Here is a 23,649-nt window from a genome sequence, read left to right as displayed (position 1 = left end):
CAAGAAAACCAGGGAAGAGATCACCTGGGAAATCCTCTGCCTAAGGTAAAACTCTCCCCCTGCCTCAACCTGTTTTACCTGGAATTGGGAAAACAGGGAATTTTCAGACAACAATGGGCTCGGCCCTTGTAACTAGGCGCTGAGTTCTAAGGACACAACAATCAACCAATCCCAGTTCATTAGAACAGAAAACAATCCTTTATTATCAAAACAAAACTACAGTTGCAAGCACAGTAAAGTGGCTAGATGGAAAGAGCCAATTGATATAGGTACTCAGGGAAAACCCCGGGCTAAAACTTAGTTACAAAGAAAGAAAACACAATTATCAGCTCAGACATTAGTTCCAAATTCCCAAACAAGGAAACCAACAAATCCTGATGGACTAGCTAAACTCTTCCCCACTTACACATTGTAAGGAGTCCATTCTTGGCGAGAGAGGTGTCTCCCATCTCCCTCAGTCTTGGAAGAAACTGCTCTGCCTCTCAAACACAGAACAGAAAGATAAACCCCTCTCTTCCAGTTTGAAATTCCTACCTGCATTGTTATTGGTTGACCACCCAATACCTGGCTAGGTACAGGAGACATTAGTTAACCCCTTAGTCACCAGGTGCTGGTCAGCACTCCTCATTATGAAGCACGTGGCTGCTGCAGCGGTAGATCCAGTGAGACCCAGAGCAGTTCCAAGTTGGGGGGTGGATTTGGCCAGAGGAGTAGCCAGGGGGAAATTGCCCCCGGGCACCATACTAGGGGGGTGCTAGGCTGGGAGCGCACAGCCCCACGCAGCAAGCCCGGCACTGGTGGGCCACTTGCTCCCTGCAGACAAGTGACCGAGGCAGGTGCCTGGCTCTGGGGGAGGGGAAGGGTATTGGGTTACTATATGGCGACATTTGATGAGTGTTTAAACTGAAGCGTTTTAAATGGGCCAATTTCTTGTGAAAACAAAGAATAAAAGTGCAGATCTGGAAGAAGGTAGGACACAAGAAACCATATCAAACATTTTAGTGAAAAAAACTGTAGTGAAAAAAACAGGTGCCAGTGTTGGAAGTGGAAATTCTTCTAAGATAAGCAAAATGCGCAGTTACAATTCCGGGTTACGACAAACAGAAGTGTACCCCCCTTTGCCACTTTGCGGGATTTGCTGAAAGACTTTATCTAACCACTATGTGAAACCGTCTCTGTTGAAACGACACCTTAATACAAAGCAGCCCATGTTAAAAGATAAATCGATTATTTTACAAGAAAATGTAAAGGTACCAATATATCTAGTGCTGCTATGAAAGTGTACACACAAAGCTCCCAACAAGCTTTTCAAGCTTCAGAAGAAATCACACAAATGATAGCAAAACCAAAATACCCACATACCACTGCTGAGAAACTTGTTATTCCGGCTTATCAGAATCGCTGAAATTAGTGAAAAAGAAGTCGCCAAAAGTAAAAATATTGTATTGGTCAAGTGTGGGATAAGAAGAATTGAAGAGATGGCAGATGACGTAATAAAACAAAACAAATTACTGGAAAAAATTATTCAAAGAAACAGTTCACTTTACAATTTGACGAATCAACAGATATTTCCAATTACACAATTAAGGGTGTTTGTCAGATACATTGACGATGAAGATGAAAAAATGAGGAAATATACTGCTGTAATGAATTTAACATGAAAACAACGGGGGAAGAAATTTTTAACTTGTTAAATGAACAGATTTTGAAACATGGATTTATCATGGGAGTGGTGCATATCTGTGTGTACAGACAAAGTAACAGCAATGGTAGGTTGCCAAAATGGTCTTATTGCTCAATTAAAAACTATAAACTCTTCAATAAAGTGAACTCGTATCATTCACGGAGAAGCGTTGGCTTTAAAACAGCTGAATAAAGATTTAAACCCTATGCTAGAGATTGCAGCAAAGACAGTTAATCTCAAAGTCGTGGGCTCTAAATTCACGTCTTTTTCGATCACTGTGCCGTGATATGGGATCTGAACATATAACTGTATTACTTCATTCCAATATTTGATGGCTGTCCCGTGGAAGATTATTCAACCATCTATTTGAACTAAAGGCTGAAGTTGCAGTTGCTCACAGAAATCAAATCTGAGTTAGTACAATTATTGTCAAGACGAATTATGGATTTGCAGATTAGCCTAACTTTGTGACATTTGATAAAATCAGTAACTTGAACCTACAGTTACAAAGTTTTAATACAAATATCTCAATCTTGCACGATAAAATACAAGCATTCAAGAAAAAATTAACATTCTGGAAAAATAATGCTTTATCTGGAAATTGCGTGTCATTTCAACATCTTTCGGAATTTTGTGTGGAAAATAAAATTATTTTGGATGAACATGTCAAAACATCAATAAAGGAACATTTGATAAATTTGGAATTAAATTTTGAATGATATTTTCTGAGCTTTGATGAAGCTGAACACAGGCAGAAGCTTTGGATTTTGAATCTGTTTGATGACAATGCTATTGAGAAAGCAGGGATTTCAGAAGAAATGAAGAAGCAACTTTTTGAGCTTTCTACTGACAGCGTACTAAAGATGCAAGGCATGGGACTTGGATACATTCCAGTGTTCTGGCAGAAAATGAAAGTGAATATAAACAACTGAGTAACATGGTTCTCACAGAACTCCGCCCATTTACATCAACTTAGGTATGTGAGGCAAGTTTTTTGGCTATGACTGAATTAAAAACTAAATTAAGAAGTCATATGTCTTCAGAAAATCATTTAATTGTGGCCCTCAGCAGTTTGAACCCTAGATCCGAAAATCTGATTTCATCCAAACAAGCTCAAATTTTGCATTCAATTAATTATAAATTTTCTTGTAATTTTATTGATCACTGTTCATTGATGTTTGTATAAAAGTATATACATATGCAGGGTTCGACAAACAGTGTGATCTAATCACCCACGGTGAGTAGATTACACCCCGGAAGAGCCGGCGCATGCGCAGAGCGCAGAACCGCACGGCTGGCGAGCCCTGTACATATGTGTGTATGAATAAATAAAAAAATTGGACTTATTTTATGTTCATCTCATTTTTTAATGTATCCTTTTTGCACAATCATAAGTACGTTGGCAAGTTTATTACCCATACGCAATGTCTTCCAACCAACAGTTACGATTAAGTTGTTTGAACAAATTTGTTGCAAATGTAGAAAAAAATTGTCTGAAAATTGTAGACACTGGGGGTACTTATTTATTTTTTGGAAAAAGGGATACTTTATAAAAAAAAAAAAAGGTTGAGAAACACTGGGCTAGCCCACGGGTCTGACTTGACTGGGATGCACATGGTCCATGCCACTCCCTGGAACGCCCCCTGCAGGGCAAGCTGTGCCACTGAGCCAACCCTTCAAGGAGCCTAAGAGTCTGAGCTCTGTGCCATAACTGCCCTGGACTGGGCTGAGGGGCAGAAAAGCATGTTTGGCGCAGAGATCTCCATGCTGCAGCACGTTGAGTAAAACCAGCCGCACTTCTCACCCGCGGTGAACAGCCTGCACTGGCTCCAGAGACAGTTTGCGTCTTCCCTTCTCTTCTCAGTGAGCACACGGAGCAGCTGTTGGAAAGTATCAGTATCACATGCTGCAAGGCAGGGAAATGCACTAGCCTCTGATCGGACGTGCTGGGGTTAGAAGCCCAGGTCAGACACTTTAACACAAGCCGGTATGGCCAGCAGAGGGCAAAACGGACACTGTTCATACAGTGCTGGGATCACGGCCCCATTGTGCCAGGCACTGCCCAGACCCAGCCAGAGACAGGCCCTTCCCAGCTGGGATCATGGCCGTACTGTGCCAGACACTGCCCAGACCCAGCCAGAGACAGGCCGTGCCCCCACTGGGATCAGGGACCCGTTGTGTGAGGTAGGAATGCAATGGTGTTGTCGATTAACTGATTAACCGATAAGCAAAAGCTTATCGATTAATGCTATCGACTACATGCATTTAAATACAGAGCCACAGCAGGGGACTTAATCGTGTAATCAATAAAAATTTTAGCAACTAGATGATTAGCAAATTACCCACTTCTTAACATCCCTAATTTGAGGCCCTGCCCCGCTGGGATCAGGGCCCTGCTGTGCCAGACACTGCCCAGACACACAGGCTGTGTCTACACTGGCCCCTTCTTCGGAATAGCCATGCTAATTTAGAACTTTGGAATAGGGAAATGCGCAGGGGATTTAAATATCCCCCGCGGGATTTAAATAAACATGGCTGCCGCTTTTTTTCCGGCTTGGGGAAAAGCCAGAAAAGAGTGTCCAGACTGGCGCGATCCTCCGGAATAAAGCCCTATTCCGGAGGATCTCTTATTCCTACTTTCAATAGGGCTTTATTCCGGAGGATCGCGCCAGTCTGGACGCTCTTTTCCGGCTTTTCCCCAAGCCGGAAAAAAAGCGGCGGCCATGTTTATTTAAATCCCGCGGGGGATATTTAAATCCCCCACGCATTTCCCTATTCCAAAGTTCTAAATTAGCATGACTATTCCAAAGAAGGGGCCAGTGTAGACGTAGCCACAGTGAGAAACCATCTCCAAAGAGTTTACAATCCGTCTAGACAAAGGCAAAATAATTCTCATTTAGGAGAGGAGGGACGAAGGCACTCAGAAATGATCCACTTGCCAACCTTTCTGGCAGAGCTAGGAATCAACCCCAAACTTCAAGTCTCCCTCATGAGCTTTTATGCCCCTGTAACTGCCTCCTGCCTGGCCTGGGATGACACATATCATCAGTCTCAGGCCTCCTCCATCGCTGGCCTCTCAGCTGGGGACAACCACAAGGAGTCACTGGGAAGGGCGGCCTGGTGGCAGGAGTGAGGCGCAGGAGCTATGAGCTCGATTCCTGGATCTGTGATGCTCTGAGTGAGCCTGGCAAAACACAGGATCGCCTTGTGCCTCCATTTCCCCAGGCATGGTATTCCCCCTTTGCAGTCAGTGTTTTGATGATCCATCCCTGACAATTGTAAATCCCTCGCATTTGCCAACGAACTGCGACGTCAGACTGGGGCTGTTACATCATTTCATCTGACCACTGGGATCCAAACCAGTGAGCTCCCCTGGCTCCTGCACTGAGCCCAGTAACATCTGGAGAGGCACGCAGTCCAAGCAGTGACAGAGTAACCAATGCTTCCCTGTGGATTTTGCTTCAACGATTCATCTCTCCTAGAGAACACCCAATGCCTTCTTTCTGCCTGGAATCCTTCTGGCTGTAACACTGGGGTTGCTGGGTCTTCCTTTCCAAAGTGATGTGAGAAGCAGGAGGGGCCTGTAGGGAGCTGTTCTGGAAGAGCCATGTGCTGGAAGAATGGCACCACTCCAGCTGGGTGGCTGGCTTGGGAGGGTAGCCAGGCCCGGGAGCGCCTGTGGGTAGATCTGCATGGGACAGAACGCTGGCGCCGGTAACTTTAAGCCAGCAAAGGGAAAGCGGGAGGGCAGTTTAGGACAGGAAGTGAGGACAGCTGGATCCGGGCAGATTGGGAGCAGGATGGAACAATTCATGCCCCAGTTTAGCTAGAGAGACTAAGAGGGGAAAGTGTCATTTCATCCCCAAGTGACCCCAGCACCAGCCTGGACACAGGGGCCAGCCCTGACTCCCCCAGGAGATTGCCCCTCGCCGGGCTCCGTGCAGCACAGCGCCCCCTGCTTCTGCCCTAGGCTCAGATCTCACCCAGGAGGGGGAAAGGGCTGCTCTGCCCAGACATCGAACAGGCCCTGCATGCAGAGGTAGGTGCAAGGGCCGGTCAAACACGCACAGATCCCTTCTCCTTCCTGTTTTTTTCCGGGGGGGGGGAGGTGGGCGCGGGAAGGGGAGGAACCAGCAGCAGCTGGCACCACCCTTTAGCGACCGCGCAGGCGCGGGGGCAAGGGCAGGCTCTGCGCCCTTGATCCCGCGTGGGTAGTTCTCTCCCCCATCCCCGACACCGCTATTTTCTCACAGCGAGTCATTGGGGGCTTCCCAGCGTTCCGCAACTCCCCCCCCCCCATACACACTTCCTCCCTCCACTGACCAACGCAACCTTCTGTCTCCTCCCCCGCCCCCGGACTGCAGTAACGTGCGATCGGAGCAATATTCCATCGCCAAGGCTCCTTCCGCCCCCCAACGTTCTATTCCCGCGACCACCCGATTGTCGCAGCGTTCCATCGGGGTATCCCACATTCCATCCCCCACCCCTCCAGCGACAAGGGGGTCCCCCACGTGTCCTCCGCTCCCCAGCACAACGTCCCAGGCTCCCTCCCGTCCCTCAACCCGCGTCCTGTTGCCCTGCCCCCCCTCCCGTACAGTGTCGCCATGTTCCACCGGGGGTCCCTAACTTCCAGCCCCCGCTCCACGCACCCCCTCCCCAAGCCGGCCAATGGCAACGCTGGATCCGGGGCTCCCCAGCAACGTTCCACCCGCGACCTGGGCTGCTGGCCACGTTCCCGCTCCACCCGCCGCAACCTTCTGCCCCCTCCCGCTGGACTGTTGCAACGTTCCATCTGCGGACGTGGGGGGGGGTCCTCAACCTTCCTTCCACCGCCCCCTCCCTGCCGGCAGCTCGCGACGCTCGGCCCGAGGGGCTCCCCAACGTTCCATCCGCTCGCGACGTTCCACCCCTCCCCCTCGACCGTCGCAACGTTCTATCCCCTCCCCCACTCTCCTCCCCGGATTGTTGCAACGTTCCATCCGCTGCTGCCGCCGCCGCCCGCGACGCTTCCCCCGGGTCCAGGCCGCGCTCGATCGGCGGCTCCGCCGGCTCCCCCCTCACGTGTCCCGGGCTCCCAGCTGGGGAAGAAGGGAGGGGAAGAGGGGGAAGGGGAGGGGGGGAGAGGATCGCTCTCGCTCTCCTCCTCACATGACCCGAGTGTTTGTCCCCGTGATCAGCGCCTCGGCTCCCGTGTCTCCTCCGCGTCCCCTCTGCCTCCATCCGGCGTGAGATTTAAACTCACCCGCCCCCCTTCCTCTCCCTCTTCTCCTCCCCCCCCCCCCCCGCCCCGGCCTGGTGCTGAGGGGCCTCCCCACCCCTCTCCTTCCCCCTTCCCCTTCCCCTCCCCCCCTCTCCCCCCATGGACATGCTGGATCCCGGCCTGGACACAGCCACCGCCTCTGCTGCTTCCAGGTAAGGGGGAGAAGGGAGGAAATTCCCCACCCCCTCTCTGGGGGGCCTGATTTCTTCCCACCCCCTCGCTGGGCCTGCGGAGGGGCAGGGTGGGGGGAGGGGAGGGAGCCAGCCATGATCCTCCTGCAGCCGCGGCGCGGAGAGGGGGAGAACAAAATGGAGGACGAGGCAGAGAGAGCCCGAGGGGAAGGGGGGAAGCGGGCTGGGGTCGGGAGAGAAGCTTGGGTGGGGGGACAGGGAGCGGATCTGGGGGGCCATGACCTAGGGCGACGTGGAGTGTGGGGTGGGGAGGGGAAGATGTGGGGGCAGGGAGTCGGGGGCGCGCTGTGAGCCGGGAGGTAGGGAGTCGGGGGCGCGCTGTGGCCAGGGGGGCAGGGAGTTGGGGGGTGCTGGGAAGGGCGCGGATGGGGCCCTGTGACTTGTGTGGTTTGGGTCCGGAGGAGTCCGGGGTCAGAGAGCTGGTGTCGGGAGGGGGACGCGGGAGGCCGGGCTGGGGTCTGTGCTGGGGGCAGGCGGGGGCTGGGCTGCTGGGGACGGACCTGACGGGGCACAGACAGGGTGCGTGGAGGGAGGGTCTCACGCTGGTGGGGGGCAGAGATGAGGGGGGAGCAGATGGGGAAGGAGGGAGCTCCCAGGTCTGCGAGCGGAGTGAATTGGTGGGGAGGGGGCGGGGCGGAGACAGAGGTGGCTGTTGGGGTCCTAGTAACTCAGTGTGAGGAGGGGGTCTGGGATGAGGGGGCAAAGCAGAGGACTGGGAAAGTGGGGCAGGGAGGGAGCCAGCTCTTGTGTCTTGGTGGGGCGGAGCAGGGAAGGGTCCTGTGACCTCTACTGAGAGGCAGGGGAGGGTGCCCACCAAGTAGTTAGCTTCCAGGATCTCCCCCCCCCCCCAAAGCCTCGCAGTGGGGGGGGGTCGGGGCCGTGGCGGGAAAAGGGCACCACTATAGGTGAGGGTTGTGGCCCAGGTGGTGGAAGGAGAGTGTGGAGCTCTGGGAAGGATTTGTCCAGGGGCTCGGGGTCTAGGAGAAAGCAGGCAGCCGAGAGATAGAAGAGTGTGTGTATGTTGGGGGAGGGGCCGTGTGCTGGAGGTGGGAGGCTGCAGTTAGGGGGCATCTTCTGGGGGCCCTTTGTGCCAAAGGGACTGGGGTTGGGAGACCTAGGAGGGGGGGAGCAGAGACATAAGGGGGGGAGGGGAGGGACGGTCTGATGGCCTTGGGGAGGTGGAAAGTCTGGGGGCAGCAGGGGGTCATGGAGGGGTGGGGGTTGGGAGGCCCATGCTCCATATCTGTCCCTTGCAGTTGCTGGCAGCCTTGGGGAGGAGGGGGCAGCCATAGGCTCTGACAGGCGTGGGAATCTGTGCTTGGACAGTTCCCTCCCTCTCACATTTTGGGGCGGGATTGCAGGGAGCAGACGGGAGGGAGTGGGGGGGGCAGTGACTGTGGTGGGGGCAGGGTTAGGGCAGGCCTGTGGGAGCCTGGAGTCTGTCCAGGGGCAGCCCTGGGCTCCGGGTGCAAATGCTTGTTTGGGATCAGTGCGAAAGAGGGGGTGGCTGGAGGCGATAAACACTCAGTGTATGGGCGGGGGATCGTACACTGTGGGCCAGCTCAGTGGAGCTACGGCCCATTGACCCAGCTGGGGTCTGGCCCCATTGACTTGGGTGGAGCTATGGCTGACAGCTGGGGCTTGGCCCTGTATCTGGCAGACTCTGAAGGTCATTCACGCCTCCAGGCTTTGTGTATTAGTGGCTGAGACTGGGATGGAGCAAGACTCACAAGGGGACGCCCCTCTTCTCTCTCTCTCTCTGACACACACACACACCCCCAGTCCTCTGATCAGCTCCCCCTCCCCCCGCTGCTCCATCCCTCTGCTTCCTGCACTGTAAGGCAGCTGAATCAATTCCCCTGCCTTGCTCTCGAAGTGCTGGAGAGGCTGTCGCTCGCTGTGGGGACAGGCCAGGAATCGAGGGGTCTCTGGGAGGAAACTTGGTTAATACGCTTCAGAGCCAGGGACTTTCTTGGGCCTGTGAGAGGTGCTGATGGTTGGGTTTTCCCCCATCTGCCTCTTCCCATGCCTGCTTCTTCCCCCAGAGCTGCCTGCCTGCTATTTGCTACTGGCCCTTCGCTGCCCCCTCCTGCCTTCAGGGTACAGCAGGGGCAGGGTAGGCAGAGGGCCAAAGCTGAGCAGCTGTTGGGCGGCCAGCCCCAGGCCACCAAAGCAGCAGCCCCTGTGAACCCACGGAGCCCCCAGGCCACCAAAGCAGCAGCCCCTGTGAACCCACGGAGCCCATGCCTGTGAAGGGAGCTGGCAGGGCTGAGGGGCACTGTATTGCAGGGGCAGGGCATCAGGCAGGGGGCTGGCCCCAGTGCTCTGGTGCAGCGCTAGGGGATGCTGTGCTGTGGGGGGGCAAGCAGGGGGCTGGCCCCAGTGCCCCGTTGCAGCACCAGGGGGTGCTGTGCTGCAGGGGCCTGGCCCCAGTACCCCAGGGCAACACTAGGGGGCGCTGTGCTGCAGAGTACAAGATGCTGACACATCTGGCTCTTGTCAGAGTAGATGGGTCCCTGCGCCCATGGGCACTGAGCACGCCGAGAGCCTGCAGAAGGTGCCTCCCCGGGCACAGCTGGCAACGCGGGCTGCTAGGGAGATCTGGGGGGCTCTCCCTGCTACCCCAACTGTAATTAACTCAGTGAGTGACCCCTTCCCTGGCTACTGAAGCAGCCACTCCTTGCCTCAGCTGGGATCAGGGTGCTGGGCGCTGCCCAGACGCAGCCAGAGACAGGCCCTGCCGCAGCTTGGGTCAGGGTTAATCCAAGCAGGGAAGCCTGGTGCATGATGGGAGATGTAGTCCAACCTCTCCAGGACACTAACTCCCACAAGGCACCACAATTGCATTTTCCACTGACAGTATTTCAGGGCCCCAGTTTTTACCAACAGATGTGTGTGGGGGTTGGGGCTGGGGCGGCTGCATTTCATAGACTCCCACGGCTGGAAGAGACCTCCGGAGGTCATCAAGTCCAGTCCCCTGACCAAGGCAGGGCCAGCCCCAACCAATCAATTTCTCCGACTTGATTCTGCTTTGGGGTCTCAGTGTTTATGCGCCTCGCACAGACTCTCTTTCCAGGCCAGGCGGGTTTGTCCCCCGTTCGGGGGAGGGGGAAGTGGAGGCGGGGGGGTGTTCCAGGGAGCGTGCGGTGGACCTGAGAATGGGACTCGAGGCCCAGTATCTGAGTCCTGACGCCACCCTGAGAGGTGCCATCCTGGGTCTGGTGGATGGCAGATGTGGAGTCACCAGCTGCAGTGCCTGGGATGTCTGGGCTGCCTTGAGAGGCCGAGGGGGGGAGGGGGGACAGTTGTGTTCCACTGGGTGTCGGTGAACACAACGTCTGGCATAATTCCAGAATAACTCTGTTGATTTCCGCATGGCTCCTTGTCAGCGTGAAGGCCGGGCGGGGCCGCGCGTCAGGGTCTGACTCGTTTACTGTCACTAAAAACAGGGTCCGGATGTATCCCCTGGTTTCCTTCACTCCCCCATAGCCAGTTCTGACGGGCTGCCGGTCGATTGAGGAGGGGAAAGACCCCCCCACCCTGCCTCTCTGAGCCCCCGCCCTGGGGCCAGATGAAATGTGATGGTCCTTAGCTGCTATTCCCTGAGCCAGGCTGTTCCGGAGCAGCGCCGGAGCCCGGTCCATGTTGGGGCCCTTCTGCATGCTGACCTGGGGCGTTAGCATTTCTTAGGGTGATGTTTCGCAGGGCGTTAATCAGTGTGTAACGCCCGCTCCCCCATTCCCCCCCTTCCCTCCTCTGCAGGGCTAGAACCAGGGGACCAGTGGATCTCAAAGCGCAAGTGCCTTTGGCGTCACCTGCTCCAGCCATGCAGAGGAAGTCGCTGACTCCTGCCATTCCTGACCTAGGCACGCGGGAGTGACTCACACCTCAGGGTCACTGAGTCAGGAGCGACCCTACAAAAACAAAGCTGCAAACACAGTCCGGGCACGTTGTGGGGCAGCCGCGTTGCCAAGTGCCCACCCGTTGCCTCCATCTGATAGCTGTAGCCCCTAGTGTGAAAGAGGATGGCCAGTGAGGTGAGGTTTCAGGGGTGCGGTCAAAGGCCCCTGGTTTACCTGGGGCTAGCAGGCACGCACGAAACTGACCAGGTGGAAAGGAACCCAAGGGCTCCAGCCTGGTGTAAGCTGCTAAGTAAATCTCCGCGCCGTCCGAGTCCCGTGCATAGGAGCATCCCTTGGCAGTTATGTTCCACGCTGGCTTCCGGTTAGGACATGGGCCTTGTCTTGCCTGGCCCACGGGCAGGGTTAGAGTTAAACCAATTCTAATACCCGATGGCGAAGGCAGCTGCCTGAGCCTTCCGCGGCGGGAAAGCTGAGAAAATTGCCATGTGCACTGGAGCTGGAAACTTTTGGGAAGTATCTGGGTTGGATTTAAGGCTCCTTTGTGTTTATGGTAGGACTTACAGGGAGTGTTGTCAGTGTCAGACCCACTGCGCGAGGCAAATCCTGCCCCAGCCAAGATGGGGGGTGCCCCCCCACCCCAGACACTTAGAAACAGTCTCTGAGCCTGGGGCAGGGAGTCTGACAGACTAGGACTCAAACCCAGTTCCTACTCTAGCTCCTCAGGCGGTAGCTCGTCGCTCTTCCTGCTCGCCACCTCTCTGGAGAGGGTAGCGAGTGCTGGCAAAAGAGGTCGGGCGAAACTGATCCGGCCGCAAATGCAGCTGCATCTGGGGTGAGGCGCTTCCACAGCACACAGCAACGGTGCCGAGTGTAGGACAGGAAGGCGAGGAGAGCCCCGGAGCAGGTTAGAAGGGAAGGGGGAGGAGGTGGGGGCAGGATTAGCTCTTTGCAGGAGTCCGGGTGTCCTTGGCGAACGAAGCCTTCTCCAGCCGCGAGCTGGGTGCAGGGGACGGTTCAAATGTTGTCAGCTGGGTCCTGTTCGGTTTCTGCTCAGTCCGGTGGCTTGGCGGCATGGCTGTGTGTCTGGTCTTCGCATCCTGGGGTGGCCAAGAGCCACACGGCCTGGCGCACAGTCGCAGAGTGAATTAACTGCCTCCTCTAGCACGAGCGGCTCCCAGGGTCTGCTGCTCCCTCTGGCGTCCTCTTGGAGAACAGAGAAAGGGAGTGGGGCCTAGTGGTTAGCTCCAGAACTCCTGGGTTCTCTCCCCAGCTCTGGAAGGGGAGTGGGGCCTCCTGGGTTCTCTCCCCAGCTCTGGGAGGGGAGTAGGGGCCTAGTGGTTAGAGCAGAGGGGTGGGAACCAGGGCACAGCAGCTCACGCTGGGTGTTGTCTCCTTCTGTCTTCCAGCCACGAGAAAGGACAAGAAGCTGAGGAAGGCGTCGAGCTGCAGGAAGGTGAGGGAGGGAGCAGGCGGCCCTGGGCTGTCTGTGGGAGCCCAGAGAGCCGCCTTGGTCCCTTTCAGCCAGTGGGGTGGGACTCGGGCTGCCCCTGCACCCCAGAGAACCCAGGAGTTCCCAGCCCCGCCCTCTCCCTCGGCAGGCTCCTGTGTGCACCACAGCTCTGCTCTCTCCGGCCTTGCAGGGGACGTCACCAGCGCGGAGGAGCAGACGGCCGTGGCCATAGCCAGTGTCCAGCAGGCCGCCTTCGCCGACCACAATATCCAGTACCAGTTCCGCACAGAAAACAATGGAGGACAGGTCAGAGCTGGGGGGAAGGAGGCTCCCCCGACGCTATGGGGTGCTGCTCTGCAAGGATGGGGGAGGGCTCCCTTGGCACTAGGGGGTGTTGCAGGGAGGGGGCTCTTCCCCTGGCACTAGGGGGCGCTGCACTGGAGGGAGGAGGCTCTCTCCTGGCACTAGGGGGCGCTGTGCTGCGGGGGGGGGGGAAGGGTTTCCCCTGTCACTAGGGGGCGCTGTGCTGGAGGAAGGGGGGGGAAGGGTTTCCCCTGGCACTAGGGGGCGCTGTGCTGGAGGAAGGGGGGGGGAAGGGTTTCCCCTGGCACTAGGGGGCGCTGTGCTGGAGGAGGGGGGGGAAGGGTTTCCCCTGTCACTAGGGGGCGCTGTGCTGGAGGAAGGGGGGGAAGGGTTTCCCCTGGCACTAGGGGGCGCTGTGCTGGAGGGGGGGGCTCTTCCCCCCCCAGGCACTAGGGGGCGCTGTGCTGGAGGAAGGGGGGGGGAAGGGTTTCCCCTGGCACTAGGGGGCGCTGCAGCATCTGGGGATTCTGTTCCCATTTCTCTGTCTCAAATGCTCTCTCTTTCTCATCCTCCCAGGTGACATACAGAGTGGTCCAGGTGACGGACAGTCAGCTGGATGGACAGACGGACGCGACGGGGGCTGTCAGCGTAGTCTCGACAGCAGCCTTCGCTGGAGGCCAGCAGGCTGTTGCCCAGGTGAGGGACGGGCTGCACCTGGTTCCCGTCCGGGTGCGGTGGAAGGGATGGGGGTCTGGACAGGAGGGGGCTCTTACGACACTTCCATTGGCCCCCCGGCGCTTTCCAAAGGAGGCTGGAATCCCCAGGCCTGTTAGAGCATTTGGGGAAACTGAGGCACGGGGCAGTGAGGTGACATGCTGGGGTCAGCCCACAAGCAGGTGGTAGGGCCAGAAATGGAGCTCAGGAGTCCAGAGACTCAGTCCAGGAGCCTCCTCGTGCTGTCCCTTTGGGGAAGCCCAGATGAATCGTTCACAAAGCGCTCCACAGCCACCGTGTCTGAGAAATCGCCTGGCAAAAGCCGGCTGGGTTAGGTGTCTAGGGCAGCGCCTGAGGGCCCTTCTGGGATCAGGGCCCTGTTGTACCGTGCACTGCCCAGACCCAACCGGACACGGCCCTGCCCAGCCGGGATCAGGGCCCCGTTGTGCCAGGCGCTGCCTATCTGGGATCTGGGCCCATCTGAAGGGCGCGGCAGAGCAGGGAATTGAGCCGGGGTGTCGGCTGCTCCCAGCCAGTGTTTCCCTCCCTTGGGAGCTGGAGCTCGGGGTTGGCTCCCTCCCCCACATGCTGCTGGTGGTTATGGGTTAGCCTGGCCTTGTGAAGGCGCCTTCCTCCCGCGTGCGCTCGCTCAGAGGTGGTCGGGGCCAGGTGTTGCCTGCTGCTCTGGTCGTGTGGGACAAGGGCTGCCCACGGAGCGCACACAGTGCCTCTTCACTGCAGCCAGATGCGCCACCCACTGGATTGCCAGCTGCTTGGCACGGGCTGTCGGTGCAGTGGGGGCGCGTGTACAGCGCCTGGCGCGGTGGGTGGCCGGACCAGCCTGGGGGCTGATAATAGCACTCCCTTCTGTCAGTGGATCGCCGGGCACTTTGAGCATTACCCCCCCAGATAGGGGAAACTGAGGCGGGGGGGTGTCAGGAATGAGAACAGAACCTAGATTTCCCGAGCCCCACCCTGCTCTATCCACTAGGCAGCACTGCCTTGCGGGTGCTCTTGTCAGTGCTGACAATTGGTCCATCTCAGGCAGGTCTTGCTCCAAACTCAAGGGTGTTTCTCTGTGGCAGGAAGCTGCCGTGTTTACACTGTCCTAGAACCCCAGAGATTTCTGGGCCTGATGCTCCTCTGGGGCCAGCTCCAGGGGTGACCAGGGCCCCTCTGCTGTGGGCGGGGCTAATCACTCCCTCCGTCCATAGAGTCCCCAAGTGCATCTCCTCTTGGGCAAACTCCTCCCCCCCTCACTCTGTGGTTGACTTCACCGTTTTCCCCAGCCCTTCCCAAGGGCCCGGGCTCTGTGCCCAGGACCAGGGGGGTGCGTCCCCATCACAAGGCTGTGAAGGGCAGGCCGGCTTGCTGAGCAGAGTGCTGGTGTGTTCCCAGCCTGGTTTGCCGAGTAACTTTACCAAATCCCCTTATTCCGTGCCTCAGTTTCCCCACCAGTGACATGAGGCGAATGGTGCTGGCTGCTGGGGGCGTGTTTCTGCTAAGGCGCTCGGGGGACGGGGGACGGGGGTGGTGGTGGTGGCTATTTGTTGTCTGGCTATAGGCTGGCCCCTGTGGCCACTTTGGGAAGTGCGGGCACCGACTAGAGACTGTGCCCAGCTCTGGGGGGGCCGCATGTCAAACAGGACATGGGGAAATTTGGGAGGGATCAGGGTAGAACGGCGGGGCCAATCCGAGGGCTGGAAATCCTGCCCGAGGGCCAGGCGTGGAGGGAGCTCCAATCGGGGAAGTTTCTCCAGAGATGCCTCAGAGGGGACCAGATCCGGGTCTGTCAGCACCTCCCTGGGGGAGAGCAGAGGGCCCGTTAACCCAGCTAGGGCAGGCCAAGTGAGGGGGAGAGGGCGGATTAATTCAGGCTGGAGTTAAGGGGCAGATTTTTAACCAGCAGCAGGGAATGAACCTTCTCGGGATGGTTCATCATTCTAGATCCTGGCCATGATTTCAGGCCAGCAGTGGTGGTGCCCACCTGCCTCCTGCAGCACAGCGCCCCTCCTGGCTTCCCTGCGCCATGCAGGCTGGATCTGCCCCAGCCTCACTGGGGCACTGAGGGGTCTGGTCTGCAGGGTGGTGGGATCAGGAGGAAATCTGTCCCTTGGCAGGTGATTCCGTCATTGGCCACTAGAGGGCGCCTTTGTCTGCAGCAGTCTGTTCTGCCCAGTACCGGAGACTTGATGCCGGGCTAGATGGGCTGGCTGGTCTGATCAGAGGGCAGGGAGGCAATCAGGCTAGATCCCACGCCCCTCCCAGAGCCGGCGATAGAACCCAGGAGTCCTACTGTCAGCCGCCATGTTCTAACCACTACACACCACTCCCCTCTCAGGCTGTGATCCAGAACCCGTTCAGCAATGGCGGGAGCCCGGCGGCAGACGCGGTCAGTGGGGAGGCCCGCTTCGCGTATTTCCCCGCCTCCACGGTCGGGGACGCCACGGCGGTGTCAGTCCAGACCACGGATCAGTCCCTGGCACAGGCTGGAGGTGAGAGCCCCAGGGGGTCTGCTTGCTCCTCGGGGCCAGGCCTTCGCCACCGCGGGGGTGGCTCCTGCTTCCCTGGGTGAGGGTGCCTCGCTGGGAGGGGCTGACCTGGCTTGGAGTAGCGCAGCCGGGCTAGCTGTGGAGGGGCCTCGAAAGGGTTAGCAGAGCTGGGGGGGCCTTTGGGGAGACAGGAGGGGGCGGATGTGGTGCCCTCAGCAGCATCTGTATCAGTTGCATGTGGGGCAGCCCCCTTTTTCTCCCAGTGACGGGCGTGGGCTCTGGGCAGCTCCCAGCCACGGCAGATCCAGGTTGCATTGGTCCTGCTCAGGGCAGCGGCAGGCCCGGGCTCCGGGCAGACCCAGGCGGCGTCAGTTTCGCTCGTTCCCGGCTTGGGGCTTTTCTGCCCAGCCCCTGGGAGCAGAGACTCCTGGGAATGGAGCCGGGTTTCTGCCTCCGCCGCCTGAGCCCAGCCCTGAGCAGGCGGCTGCGGCATCTCCCTGCCTCCGGGCTGGCTCCTGGATCCCCAAGGAAATGCCCCAAACAGGCGGCCGGTTTCCTCTTCCCGGTGCACCCGCCGCGGAGCCGCTCGGGGGGGCGCCAGCGTGACGGGATCCTGGCACCAGTGGCTGTTCCCAGTTGCCCAGTCCCCTTGGTATCCGTGACCGGCAGGGCATTAATTCTCCCCTCGTTAATGCCTCGTCGGGGCCTGGTCCGGCCCCCACAGCATCTAGCCCGTCTGCGGGGCCAGCCTCCCCCTCTGTCACCTGGCCCCTCGAATCCTGGCTCCCAGCCGGCCTGCTTCCTGCTCTAGCCACTAGACCCCACTCCCCTCCCAGCACAGGGGATAGAGCCCCGGAGTCCTGGTTTCCAGGTGTCCCTTTCTGCGTCCGTCTGACCCCTCTGTCGTCCCCCCCCAGGCCAGTTCTACGTGATGATGACCCCCCAGGAGGTGTTGCAGACTGGGACGCAACGCACCATCGCTCCCCGCACCCACCCGTACTCCCCGTACGTAGCCTGTGGAGTTGAGGGGGGGGCCTGAAAATCCACGACTTGCTCAACTTCCGCTATGTGGGGAGGGCCCCCCATGGGGCTGGTTGCTGGGGGGAGGGGCTGCCCCAGGGGATTGCCCGGCTCCCCCCACCTGTCTTGGCTCCTGGGTTCCTGCCTCGCTCCTGGGGATTCCCCCGGCCAGCTCCTGCTCCAACCACCTCCCCAGCTAGGGGAAAGCCTGTACCGGACAACCCCTCCCTGCAGCTCTGCCCCCCTCTGCCACCTGCCTCACGTAGCAGCTCGCCTGGAACCAGCAGGCCCTGGGTAACCCCCTTCCTCTCCCCCGCCCCTGGTATTACCCACACGGGCATCGGCCTCAAGGGGATTAGAGCCACCTGCAGAGCAGCCAGCGGGTGACCGGGTGGGGGCGTTAGGTCCCAGGACTGAGTGTGGCTGGGAGGAGGAAAGGGAGGCTTGGAAAGGAGTTGAGACACCACTGCCCCCTGTTGGGGGGGGTGTGTGTGTGTGTGTGTGTGTGTGTGTGTGTGTGTGTGTGTGTGTGTGTGTGTGTGTGTGTGTGTGTGTGTGTGTGTACTGCCCCCTGCTGCATCTGCTTTGTGTGTATGTGTGCGCTTCCCCGTGCTGCATCTGCTTTGTGTGTGTGTGTGCGCTTCCCCGTGCTGGATCTGCTGTGTGTGTGTGTGTGTGTGTGTGTGTGTGTGTGTGTGTGTACGTGCACATATATGCTGCTCCCTGCTGAATCGGGGGGGGGGGGGCGGTTGTGAGCGCTGCCCCCTACTGGATCTGTTCTGTGTGCATGCTGCCCCTGCATGTCGCGTGTGTGCGAGGCAAGAGCCGAAAGATCCATACTTGGTGCATCCTGGACTCAGCACGGCGATCTGGTGTCAGGACAAATATTTTTTGCCCCCAATAACGTCCTCTTCCCTCTGGTGCCACCCCAGGAAGATGGACGGGACGCGGACGCCCCGCGACGAGAGGCGGCGAGCCCAGCACAACGAAGGTGGGTGGCGGCTCAGACCCCCGCTGGGCGCTGGCCCCATGGTGCCATTTCACTCCAGGGATCCCGGGACTTCCCCTCCCACACACAGCCCCCTCCTCGCGGTTCCTGCTCTTCCGACCCTTGCCAGACAAGCTGACTGCATCTGGCTCTACGACCGTCATTCCCAAAGCCACTCGGCCGTGGGAGAAACGTCTCGTCCTTTGAATAGGATCTTCCGGCCCCCGAGGGCCCTGCGCTGGGATGTCTCTGAGCAGTTGGCCAATACCCCAGAGCAGCTGGCCCTGGGCAGAGCGTCTGGGTTTGGGAGTCGTTTCCCATCCCGGACTTTGAAGTGCAAGCAACGAGAGGGAACGTGAAACTGACCGGTGTGCGCGGGTGGAGAAAAGGGGAGAAATCTCTCTCTGCAAATCACAGAGAGGACTGGGCTATTGGGGTTCTGAAACTCTTAGGCTCGGGAGCAGTCAGTGTGTCTGTAGCAAGGGGTTGGCTATTGGAATGGGATTAGATGGAAAATGAATTTTTTTGAGGCAACAAAACAGCAAAACCATTTTCCTCCCTATAGGAAATTCTGATTTTTTTTATTTTATTTATTTATTTTTTTCCTGCAAACAATTGCTGAATCTGAAAACTGCCCTGGTTTGGGTGAAAACAGAAATGCTGAATATTTCAATGCTCTGAAAACCGACTTTCCATCCGGCAAAACATTTGCGCTATGTCTACACTGCAGGTTTTTGCCGGCAGAGAGTATGCTAATGAAGCGCTCATTAGCATTTGTCGGGCTGTCATTTTCATATTCTCTGCCAATGCTTTTTGCGCAAAGACAAGCAGTGTAGACAGGGCTGTTTTGCGCCAAAAAACCCTTTTGCACAAGATTGTTATACCTTCTTTTTTGAGGCTCTTGCGCAGAAGTGGGTTTTTGTACAAAATAGCGCCATCTACACAGCAGCTTGTTGCGCAAAAACCTCTTGCACAAAAAGCAACGGCGGAGAATATGCAAATGACAGTGCAGCAAATGTTAATGAGCACTTCATTAGCATACTCTCTGCTGGCAAACAGCTTCGATGTAGACGTAGCCTTGGAGACATTACATTTTTTTCTGCCAGTCTGGCCAAAAAGCCAAAATGTTGATGGGTGTGTGTGTGGGGGGAGGGGGGGTTGTGGGGTGTTGGGTGGGTGGTTGTAGTTTTTGTTTGTTTGTTTTTTGCACCAAACATATTTTCTAAAGTGTAGTTTGGGGTGTCAATACAGACCATTTTCTGTTTTTAAACACTTAGAATATCAAAATATGTTGAAACTAACCGTTTAAACTTAGCTAGTTGAAAGATTTTCTTTTTTTCCCCGAATCTTCCTTCCCCTCTCCTCCCCTCTGGTGCTCCCAGCTCTCTCTTCCCTCCCCCCCCCCCCCCCCCCCCACCGCCTTGGCTGAGATACCACCCCGCCAGCCTGCTCCTGCACCCTCCCCCTCCAGCTGGACACCTACCCCCAGAGGGGGGGTACAGCCCCCTAATATTTTTAAACCAAATGTCGTCCATCTCAGTAGGATTTCAGGTTTAAGGAAGAAGGTATCCAATGGAAACCTGGTTTTAGGTAGGGTTTTTTCCTACCAATTTTTCTTAAATTCCACCATGTGGCCTCATGCCTGCTGGCCTCTGTGTTGTGCTGTTTGGTGAAACTACATTTCCCATGATGCACTGTGGTGACTCATGCATTTTGGTTGGTTGAGCTCCCCTGTGATATTATATCCCCCAAGATGCACTATGGCCACGCAACTGTCCTGATCACATCTGACCAGGAGGCAGGACTGGTGCATCATGGGAGGTGTAGTCTTGCCAGAGAGATGACTCAGTACAGTGGGCTGCAGCAGGTGGCATCTGGACTACAATTCCCAGAAGGCCCTTGCAGGAGTCTTTTTAGAGTTTTGGCCAAAACTCAAATTTGTTTTTTTGTTCATTTTCTGGCCTCCTTCCCTGTTTTCCCGGTGACTCCAGCCCTGCTGTGACCTGCCAAGAGGCTGGGCGGAGGTGCCAGGTGGGGGTGCTGTGCATAACCCGTGTGCTTTTCTCTTTTGCCCCCTAGTGGAGAGGAGGAGGCGAGACAAAATTAACAACTGGATTGTCCAGCTATCGAAAATCATTCCAGACTGCAACACTGACAACAGCAAGACGGGCGCGGTGAGGGGCAGGGGCTGGGAGGGGATGGCGGGGGACGAGGGGGAGGCTGGCCAAGGCTGTGCATTGGTTTTGTTTTTGTAGGGTCTCCCAAAAAACCAGAGTGCAGAGGGCGGGATGAAGGATTCCAGCCTTCCCTGGAGGGGTGGGCATGGGAAAACTCCACTCCTCCCACCCGCTCTGCAAAGCCATCTCTCGCTGAGGGGCCCTGGCATGTCTGAGAGACCCTCCAGTAACAAACTGGTGCCTCTGGCGCCCTGCTTCCAGGAGACCCTACAATAACATACTCCTCCAGGGCTCCCAAAACCCAGGGCCTGAGAAGACTCTACAATAACAAAGCCAGGGCTCACAGAGCCCGAGAGCCCTGTGGGGTGAAGGTGGGAGACAGCAGAGGGGAGCGATGAAAACCTCAGTGTGGGGGGAGTTGCCCCCAAGTTCTGGCTTTGTCCCTTCCTGTTGGGGGCGGGTAGATTCAGGGAGGGGGAAGGGGTCAGTAGGAGGCGTTCGAAGGATGTCCGAGATTGTGGGGATTTCAGGGGTGGGGGAGGTTTTGGGGGGCATCGGGGTGGGGCGCTGAGTAGGGATGTAAAGGGGTAGCTGGTTGCCCCAGTAGGCCACCCGGTAAGCCAGTGCTCTAAAATCTCCCCTGACATCAGCCCCTCCCTGCACTCGCGTCCCTGAAACCCCCCGAGCACCCTCCTACTTCCTGGGAACGCCTCCCCGCTGGCCGGCAGAGTAACCAGTGAACCGGCCGGTTAACCGTGTCGTTCAGCCAGCTAACATTAACGTTTTCAACGGGATTTTCCATCCCTAGCGCCAAGGTCGTGGGGGGAGTTCCAGGGCCAGTAGGGAGTGGGGGAGCTTGGGTAGAGGGGTTTCCATGGTAGCGGAGGCGGGGTGGATTTGGGGGCGGTTGTGGGGTACAAGGCGGGTGATGGGGCCAAGGGGGTGTCAGGGCATTGTGTGCTGAAGGGTTCCCCTGTCTGTCTGTCCGTCCGTGCATGCAGAGCAAAGGCGGCATCCTGTCCAAGGCTTGCGACTACATCCGGGAGCTGCGCCAGACCAACCAGCGCATGCAGGAGACCTTCAAGGAGGCCGAGCGACTGCAGATGGACAACGACCTCCTACGGCAGCAGGTAGCCAGGGAGGCGCCCGTCTCCCGCCCTCCCCATCTCGGCCCGTCCCCTGCTACCTGCTCCCCCTCTCACCTCCACCCCCCCCCCACCCTCCCCATCTCAGCCTGCCCTCTGCTACCCCCCCACGCACACCTATCCCCTGCCCTCCCCGTACCCTCGCATCCCTTCCCCCGCTGTCTCCGTCTCTGCCCATCCCCTGCTACCCTCCCCCCCCACACACCCCTCCATCCCCCACCCTCCTCGTCTCAGCCCGTCCCCTGATACCCCCCACAGCCCGCGACCTCCCTGTCTCTACCCATTCCCTGGTATCTGACCAGTATTCTCATCTCTGATGCCAAGGAGAAGTCTGGGATGGTTTGCCTCAAGGCCTGACTGGCTGAGGAGAGCCCCCACCCCGCCCCCTGCAGCCCCTGCCCCTCTCCCTGCAGCCCAGCGCCCCCTGGTGCCTCATAGAGGCATCAGGGCTGGCCCTGCCAGCTGAGGGAGAGCCCCTTTCCCTCTCCCGCGACCCTGCCCAGCTCCGTGGTTGACTCTCTGGTTTCCCTCTCTCCTGCCCAGGTCGAGGAGCTGAAGAACGAGAACGCCCTCCTCCGCGCGCAGCTGCAGCAGCACGGCATCGAAACTGTGGGCGACGCCCCGGGGCAGTGACCCTGCCGCCTGCTCCTTCACACGGGATCCCCCCGCCTCCTTCCGTCCCCCCGCCCGCCCTTCGTCTGGTGCAGAGACCTCCCTGTGTTACCTCCACGTGGCCAAACTCAACTGGGGGGCAGCCGCACAGCCCCTGCTTGGCCGGGCCCCCTTCCCCGGGGCCCCCCTCGGCCGCTGCCCGCCCGCCCGCCCCCCACGCGTAGGAAATGTTAAGATTCAAGCAAACAAACGGGGTTTTTTTTATAGTAGGTTTTTAACACAGGATAGCGGCCCCGGGGTGTGTTTTCCCCTCCCCCAGCCCAGCAACAGGTTTGAATCCTCCCTCTTCCGGCTTCGAGTCGTAGCCACGCGGTGGCATTTTCTTAGCGTTCCTTTTCTTCAGGCCGCGGCACGTATTTTGCTTGGTGAGGAGGAGGCGGCTGTGTGGGGCCAGCCACCCGTGTCTCCCGGCAGGTCGCTTTGGCGTTGGGGGAGTCTGTGACTGCCATCCATTTTGGACACCCGGAGGGGGGGTGTTTTTCCTCTCCAGGCAGCAAGCCTCTGAAAAATCCCACCCCTTCCCAAATGTAGCAACTTGGAGGGGCAGGAATGGGACCCCCCCCCCCAAACTCCTACCCCAGTTTGGCAACTTCTCGCCAGCCGGTGCGGTTCCAGCGGGATCTAATCCGCTCGTGTTTCACCAGCTGGCAACTGCAGAAGCAATTCAGTACCTGGCTAGGGGATTTCCAGCTCTTACTTTATTTTTTTTCCCTGCCTTTCAAATCCCAGCTGCCTCTTCCATGGAAATCGGGCCTCTTGGGACTTCCAATAAAAACTCCCAAGGCATCTCCTGCTGAGCAGCCGGAAACAAAAGCAGAGAGACACGAAATTGCCAGCCAGTTCGCTCCCGAAAGCCGTGGCTGCCGCACCTGGCCACTCGTCTGATCTCCTCTTCATCCCTCCCTCTATTGTAATTATGTTTTTAACAGAGGGACGTCGGAGTGCAAACCCTTACACTTTTTTTTGTAATTAATCTATATTTTATTTTTTAGTTCCAAATGCATTTGTATAGAGGTACGTCTGTATCATAGCTCGAGCCCAGAGAGTTTAATATTGACTGAGGTCGACTAAATGGTTGTTTTCTGTGGAGGGTTTTTGCATATATATATATATATATACATATATATATAATTTTTTAACAAAAAAAATCAGCAATCGATCTTGCAATATTTGGGTCAAAATCAGGAAATCTCTTCAGTTCCCTTTTCTTGCGATTTTTCAATTGGGCTTGATTTCTCTCCTGCAAGCACGACATTTTTTGGCTTTGTGTTTGGTTTTTTTTGGTTTTTTTTTTTTGGTTTTTTGTTTTTTAAATAAGCATGGCTCTAAGAAAACCAAAAATACACAAAAATCAACAAAAAAAAGTTTATAATAGCGAGCTTTTAGCTTTGGGTTTTTTTATATACCGGCAAAAAAAAAAAAAAACAGGAAAAAAAGAGAAGCAAGACTTTCAGATGGAGTTGGAAATACGTGTAACCTTTCTGTCCTGGTCCCCGCTTCCCACAGAATGGAAGAATGAATGAATCAAGGAAAGAAAAAGACGAATCAGATTAAAGGAAAAGCAAAAAAAAAAAAAAAAAACTAAGTGGAATGAGTTGAATTGCAGAGTTTGAATGTTGGAAAGTAGGAAATTAATTCTGTTTATATATAAAAGAGGAAAAAACTGTGCAGATGTAATATTGTACGGGAT

General features: G+C 56.8%; 1 protein-coding gene and 1 long non-coding RNA gene across 5 annotated transcripts; one reads left to right on the top strand and one right to left on the bottom strand.

The window, feature by feature from the left end:
- Positions 1 to 186: 186 nt before the first annotated feature.
- LOC142819631 (uncharacterized) lies at positions 187 to 6,150 on the bottom strand. Its single transcript, XR_012897489.1, has 2 exons — positions 4,512 to 6,150; positions 187 to 4,120 (listed from the first exon to the last, which is right to left on the bottom strand). It is a non-coding gene; the product is annotated as an uncharacterized LOC142819631 (long non-coding RNA).
- A 752-nt stretch (positions 6,151 to 6,902) lies between these two features.
- On the top strand, positions 6,903 to 23,636 carry USF2 (upstream transcription factor 2, c-fos interacting). Of its 4 annotated transcripts, none has more exons than XM_075907892.1 (10): positions 6,903 to 7,096; positions 12,405 to 12,451; positions 12,639 to 12,754; positions 13,328 to 13,447; positions 15,807 to 15,960; positions 16,875 to 16,962; positions 17,910 to 17,968; positions 20,045 to 20,139; positions 21,144 to 21,272; positions 21,831 to 23,636. In XM_075907892.1, the coding sequence occupies exons 1-10, from the start codon at positions 7,044 to 7,046 to the stop codon at positions 21,918 to 21,920; spliced, it is 951 nt and encodes a 316-aa protein (XP_075764007.1). In that variant the 5' UTR covers positions 6,903 to 7,043; the 3' UTR covers positions 21,921 to 23,636. The 4 variants fall into 4 exon arrangements, with proteins under 4 accessions (XP_075764007.1, XP_075764005.1, XP_075764009.1 ...); XM_075907890.1 differs by having other exon boundaries at positions 12,597 to 12,754; XM_075907894.1 differs by lacking the exon at positions 6,903 to 7,096 and adding an exon at positions 11,799 to 11,830.
- Positions 23,637 to 23,649: the final 13 nt, after the last annotated feature.

This window comes from Pelodiscus sinensis, chromosome 24, assembly GCF_049634645.1.
Source record: "Pelodiscus sinensis isolate JC-2024 chromosome 24, ASM4963464v1, whole genome shotgun sequence".
NCBI lineage: Eukaryota > Metazoa > Chordata > Testudines > Trionychidae > Pelodiscus > Pelodiscus sinensis.
Note: the sequence above shows the minus strand (reverse complement) of the source record. Positions and strands in the feature narration are given on the sequence as shown.

Coding starts and splice junctions, on each gene's coding strand:
- USF2 (XM_075907890.1), top strand. CDS start 7,044: ATGGACATGCTGGATCCCGGCCTGGACACAGCCACCGCCTCTGCTGCT. Junction 13,448..15,806: donor GCCAGCAGGCTGTTGCCCAG/GTGAGGGACGGG, acceptor CTCCCCTCTCAG/GCTGTGATCCAGAACCCGTT. Junction 21,273..21,830: donor ACGACCTCCTACGGCAGCAG/GTAGCCAGGGAG, acceptor TCTCCTGCCCAG/GTCGAGGAGCTGAAGAACGA.